Source organism: Acyrthosiphon pisum, unplaced genomic scaffold, assembly GCF_005508785.2.
Source record: "Acyrthosiphon pisum isolate AL4f unplaced genomic scaffold, pea_aphid_22Mar2018_4r6ur Scaffold_21407;HRSCAF=23902, whole genome shotgun sequence".
NCBI lineage: Eukaryota > Metazoa > Arthropoda > Insecta > Hemiptera > Aphididae > Acyrthosiphon > Acyrthosiphon pisum.
In genome coordinates this window covers 131,095-137,877 of record NW_021770871.1, presented here as the reverse complement: position 1 = coordinate 137,877, position 6,783 = coordinate 131,095, and the positions used below count along the sequence as shown (strand labels likewise).

Genomic DNA, 6,783 nt, shown 5'->3' with positions numbered 1-6,783 from the left:
TTGCGAGTATATCATACTATATAAATTGATGTAAATATATCTTCGTTTATATCGTTTACTAAAAATATTTTTCTTTTTTCTTAGTTTATCTTAGTTTTTCTTAGTTTATGTAAATCTTATAATAATTTGTATTATCTTTTATTTTTTCCAATTTTGTATTGTACTCAAACTTTTACACCCCCCAAAACAAGCTTACGCTTAAAGGGGAGTTGCAAACATTGTGTCATATGTATTTATTCTAATGTATTTATGTAAATGTATATTGTTTTTGCTAAAAAATAAACTTATTATTATTATTATTATTTTTTGTAATTCTTAAAAAATATACTTTAAGAAATTAGGATCCTATTTTCTAATTTATGAGATGTTTTTACTGCTTAACCCGCGAGAAATGTTATTGGTCTTTTAACTGAAGTTATTTATCGAGAACAAAAAATATATGTATAAATAATATAATATAATAATATAATAATATAAATAAATTTTTAAATATGGTCTTTACCAGGGCTTTCAAACGTTATAATATCGTTATGATTATAACGTTATATTTGATAAAAAACGATTGAAATTTGTAAATGTAATAATAACCGAAAGCGATGATCAAAAATAATTAAATACCGCAAAACAAAACATAACAATTAACAAAATATATTATATATCATTAAAAAAAAAATTACGCAAAACGTAATTTATAGAATATCATTGGACGAAAAATAACGTTAAATCTATTTATAAATATATTTATTTAAAAGGTTAATTGGTTTCGTAGAAACATTTATTTCATGCAAACAATCTAAGAATCGATTTAATAATAATCCATATCTGGGCCATTACCTACCATTTTTAAATTTATTAGATAGTAACACTATTTTAAATAACGATAAACACAAAAACTGTGTAACGTTTTAATTGTAAATAATATAAAACGGATTTTTTTTCAAATTCCAAAAACCAGAATTTGAACTAATCCCAGTGTGCAAAATCCAAACCCAAGGACATCGCATAGATGTAATTTTGTGATCTGCGATGTTCATAGCTAGTGCTTAGCGATGATCTAGAGATAGTAATAAGTCTGCTAATGCCAAGTCGAGCGATATTGAATTTAACAATCGCTGTGAAGTTATTCTTACCACATCTATTTACCATAATTATGTTAATTCTATGTGATATCAATATCTAACTACCCTGGGTAATCTGTTGGTAATTATAGCGACCGTTAACCTCTATGCGATGTTCAAAAAGTACCTCATAAACTTCTATTAGAAGTCACACTAAATTATTTAATTGTGAATATATAGGATATATTTTAAGTACATAATGTATTCAAATTAGATAATGTAGTAATAAAAAAAAAGTTTTCTTTATTTTGAAAATAATAATAATAATGTTAGGTACATATCATTTACATATCAATATAATCATTACAATAGAAAAAATGTATAATAATATAACATATTATTATATCATTACAATAGAAAAAAATTATAATAATAGGTAATAGCAGGTTTAGTTTTATAGAAACAAAAAAAAAAAAAATGAATAAAATAAAAATATTTTAAAACCATATAAACTAGGTATATTGATATTATAAAGTTATACTTATTGAATAATAAAAATAATATTATGTCTTGCAATTACTGTTACTGTTACAATTACTGTTAAAAAAAAAAGTTTTCTTTATTTTGAAAATAATAATAATAATAATAATAATAATAATAATGTTAGGTACATATCATTTACATAACAATATATCATTATAATAGAAAAATTCATAATAATATTACATATCAATATAATATAATTATAACAGAAAAAAATGTATAATAATATAGGTAACATATAAAATATAAATCATTACAATAGAAAAAATGTATAATAATATTACATATTATTATATCATTACAATAGAAAAAAATTATAATAATAGGTAATAGCAGGTTGTTTTATAGAAACAAAAAAAAAATGAATAAAATAAAAATATTTTAAAACCATAAACTAGGTATATTGATATTATAAAGTTATACTTATTGAATAATAAAAAAAATATTATGTCTTGCAATTACTGTTACTGTTAATTTTAAAATGTTGATATAAATCTTTTTTTGTATCTATAAAAGGAAAAAAACATGATATAATTAATAAGTAAGTTATTATTTTAATTTTTATGGTTATTAAATTATGATGACAAATTATGACTTAATGCCATAACAACAGCCATGCCATTAGACATTTCGACGAAGAAGCATTTATATTTAATTTCAGTAACACTTATACATTTTAATTCAGATTCAGAAGTACTATCAATTATAAAGGTAAATATTAAATCTGATTTAACTGGTATATTGAAAAAAGTAGAGCATTTTAAAGTACAAACTTCAAAAACAATTTCTCCAGTTTGACGCTTACATATATGTTTTACAGATGCTATTTCATTATTCATTAACATGATATAATTGTTTTTAGTATTTTGTGTACATATAAAATAGTTATTATTATTTAAAGTTACATTTTCATAAAATATAAATCCATGGTTATTAACCAATGTCACATTATCACATTCTTTGCCAAACTTATAAATTTCAATTGAAGTAATTTCATCATTGTTGTTATTATAAAATATATTCATTTTTTCAATTATTCGATTAACAGCTTCTTGTAATGGAAATTGAGAATTTTTAATTTGTTTTTTTATTAATCCAAGATAATTTTCATATTTAAAAGCACTAAAGTTGTCTAAGCAACCATGAAGTTTTACATAGAATGACAAATGAATAAGACTATGGACATTATAAGTAACAAATTTTGCACCATAATGTATCTTAAATTCTTCAACAAATTCAACAATTAAATTGTGAGCTATTTCATTATTCGATAAACATAAATCAGGCGTAATTAAAATTTTTATAGCACAATGCAACTTCATAAAATGTAAATAAAAAGCCTTTTTTAATCTTTTTTTTAATACTAAGGGGCCAGTAAAAAGTAAGAAATTCCGAAATTCTGTGGCTTTCCAATGTTCAATATCATTTAATGGCCTTGGTAATCTAGCAAACTCCTTTGGAAAATATTTTCTTAAACTTAACATTTCAGTATCTATATCTTTACATATACCTATAGGAATCCTAACTGATTGATTTCCTCTCACCCAAAATTTTAATAGCCTTTTCATCACACCTAAACAAACCAAATGCATATAGTCTAAAGGCACGGCTTCAATAATATTTATAGGCAAACGTTCCAATGGACTATTTCCTTTATGGTATTCATCGTCAACTTTATTTCTAAAACCGTAGTCAGTTCTCATTGATGAATTTACACCCAAAAATGTCATTCTATGATCCATATATACCCCTTCCTCATTACATGAATTGCATCCTACAGTGGAATTAAAACTTTTAACATTTAATAAAAAACTCTTGGCTGGCGCATCACAAATCACTTGATCAATATTTACACTTAGTAGTTTATTATTTATTGATATTCCCCTATTAATCAAATCTAAAGCTTCTTCAATAAACAAATTTAAAAAATCTTCAATGGACTCTGGTTTTTTCTCTGAACTATAATAAATACCAACTGCAAAAACTAAAAAACGTATTTGAGGTACATTAGTTACAGAGCAAAGAATTGGCCAAAATTGTCTTTTTGAGCTTTTAGCTAATGGCAATCCATCTATATTAAAGCCTAAATTAATTTCATTTATATTTGTCAACAAATGTTTATTGAAGTTTAATAGGGGAGACAACATTTTTTCCAAGCCCAAATGAATATATGTTCCTGGTTGTATGTGTATTATATTATGTGTTCTTGGGGTATTCATCAAAGTTCTCACATCCTTCGGTAAATCTAACCCTTCTGTTCTTAATATACCTAATAAACTATTTACACTATTTTTAGATACATTATACTCCAATACCCATTGTTGTAGTTTTTCTTTAATAGTAGGTGTTTTCACAAAGTTATTAGACAAACTTTGATTTGATCCGGAAAAAGAAGTTAGATTTAAATTTGATTCAGAACACGAATATAACTGATCAAATGTAAAACTTTCAAAAATCGTATTTTGAGGTTGAACATTTGTCTCTGAACTATTTAAAGAAACAGTAGGTATTTCAGATGTACATACTTCTTCATACGGGCTGATGTTCATTTGTTCTGTCATTAACTTGCGTTTAAAATTTCTTAAAGACATGGTTTCAATTGTGGTCCTTTTTTTTCGAGGAATCTATAACAAAATAAAATACATACCCAAATAGTAAAGAAAGAAATACACAGCGGGAAAAGCAAAACCACATTTTGGGAGCTTTTAATTCTTGTGGACATTTTTTAAATAGAACAGAATAATTTTTTCCATAATATTTGATGGGGAGAGGTGGGTTTGTTATGAACCACCCAAAACTTTACAACTGACAATACATATTTTTAAGTTGAGAAATTCATTTTGAATAATGATAACAAATCTATCCTAATATAGTACTAAAATAATTGTTCTATTAGGTATACGATAAGGTAATGATAAGTAGCTAGATAAACTCTAACACTAATCAAAGCATTGATCTTATAGTCAAACCCATTACTCCAAATGCATATGTCCCATATACATCCAAATCGCATAGGTACCTTAAGTAGAAATAGTAAACTTGAATTTTATGTTTAGAAATTCGAATTTAATAGAATTAAACACTGCCTTTTTGAAAACATTCAAAAATAAAGTTGGATTTAAATTTGATTTTTTTAATTTTAAAGCACGGAAAATATTAATATAAGTGCTTATAGGTATGACATTAGAAAACTGTATGTATCGTATATAATTGGTAAAAGAAATTAGTGAAACATGATGAAAATGTAGTGTTAGATAACCAGTGTTTCAAATAGGTATGCCAGGAGTCCTAAATTTTTCCATGTAAAAAAATTAAAATTCGATCATTAACATTTCACTAGAATTAGCACTGGAAAAAAAAATTCCACTCCACCCAATGTCTTTTGGAATAAATCTGGTATTTCGAAATGTAAATAATTTGGGTTGGCTGGGGCAATAAATTTGTTTAATTTGACGTACACGTTGTATTGTTATTTTCAAAGCTTTCGAGTTTAGTAGCTGGGCTGACACTGCAGCAGGTAACTAATTAAAATTAATTTTAAATATAAAATATTTTTTTATTATTTAATATATAATTATTTATTATATTTATTTATATTTTTAAATTTAATATTTGTTGAGTTGAATCGTCAAGCACTAAAATGTCGTATGCGCTTAATTGATGCCTGTCAAGATTTTGTTAACAATACACCCCAACTTGCTATATCAAAGGTATGAAAATGTATATCAAAGGTTGAATATCTGAGTATTTTTAATTCTCCTAAGGTCAGACATATAAAAAAGAATCAAACATCATTGTAAAACCAATACATTCATATGTCCGTTCAGAATGTTATACTTATGAGTAAGTCAAAGGACTTGTAACCATAAAAGTCACAAAATATGTATTTTAAAAATAAAATTGAATGTTGGTAATAACGTGCGTATAATATAATAACACGATAATCTGGTGACATCAAATTTTAAAGAATTATTTATCTATTAATAAAATACATTTACGGAAAATTAATATTACTAGCGACTTTGAAGTGCTTCTAGGAAAACCGTGCGCCCGTGGACATTTTAAAAACATGCGACAAAAATTAAAAATAAATTTATGTTTGGCTGTGAAATTTAAAATAAAAACGTTGGTATAGGAAGAATTGATAAAATTATTAATTCGGTACATTAAAAGATGTCTCTTTTTAAAATACTATAAAATTAAAGAATAGATAAAGAAGGAAAAAAATTGAAAAAAATTGATTTATTCGATAGGTAGTTTTCGTTGCATGAATTTTCCTATTTTCCGTTGTTTTTTGTTAGTTTTTCCCAATTAATAAATTATAATTAAATTCTTCTTTCGACCGATTTTAAACGAAATAAAATTTGATATTGGAAACCATCTTCAACAGAAAGATTACAACACATTTTCCGATCCAAAACATTTTAGTCTAAAAAATATTTACTTACGTCGGTGCTCTCATTGGAATATTTTCTTTTCCTAGTATTGTGTTGTGGTTGTGATTCGACTGGTTTACGTTCAACCTGTTGTTTTGAGGAATTCGCAGTATTGCCAATCGTAGTTAATTGCAAATCATCTTCTTTAATAACGACTTTAGACCGTTTCATGTTGGCGACGGTCTTACGGATTTCCGTGTAAAAGCTACTGTCGATTGGTCGTTTTTGTCGTTTCAAACATTTGTCCTCGGACACGAGAAATCGGTTCTTCTCCATGTCAGTCTTGTTAATATCTACGGGCACGAACTGGACGTTGGAGACATTGTGTGCTTCTTTTACGTGGCTCTTGGCCGTGTCGCTGGACGGTAACTCCAAGTTGCAAAAAGTGCATGTAAAACGGTTCGGCGCGTTTCGGTGCCTCGAGACTTTGACAACATCAACTTTCGACTTCGACTTCAGCAGACAGAAGCTACACTCCTTGGAACTTTCCGTGGGACAATTATTCAAGTGATCTCGATACGAAATTTCGACTGGGATGACTTTATCTGAAATGCAGGCGATTGAGACAACAATTTCAAGGTTTGATGTTAAACTTAAAACAAAGTCGAATTCATAGGCGTAAATAACGGCGTTCAACCAACAAAACCTAAGCCTTATATTTTGGCGGAAAACTGGCAATGATAGCTCTGTTCACTTGGCAACCTTCGCCATATCATACAAACGAAAATAATATAATAGTAACAGTA

General features: G+C 26.5%; 1 protein-coding gene across 1 annotated transcript; it reads right to left on the bottom strand.

The window, feature by feature from the left end:
- Nucleotides 1-2,176: 2,176 nt before the first annotated feature.
- LOC115034879 lies at nucleotides 2,177-6,723 on the bottom strand. Its single transcript, XM_029492388.1, has 2 exons — nucleotides 6,050-6,723; nucleotides 2,177-4,225 (listed from the first exon to the last, which is right to left on the bottom strand). The coding sequence occupies exons 1-2, from the start codon at nucleotides 6,311-6,313 to the stop codon at nucleotides 2,177-2,179; spliced, it is 2,313 nt and encodes a 770-aa protein (XP_029348248.1). The 5' UTR covers nucleotides 6,314-6,723.
- Nucleotides 6,724-6,783: the final 60 nt, after the last annotated feature.

Excerpts from the sequence above, each read along its gene's own strand:
- LOC115034879 (XM_029492388.1), bottom strand. The coding sequence starts at position 6,313 with ATGGAGAAGAACCGATTTCTCGTGTCCGAGGACAAATGTTTGAAACGA. Across the intron at positions 4,226-6,049 it reads ATTCCAATGAGAGCACCGAC|ATTCCTCGAAAAAAAAGGAC; the intron begins GTAAGTAAATAT and ends ATTTTGTTATAG.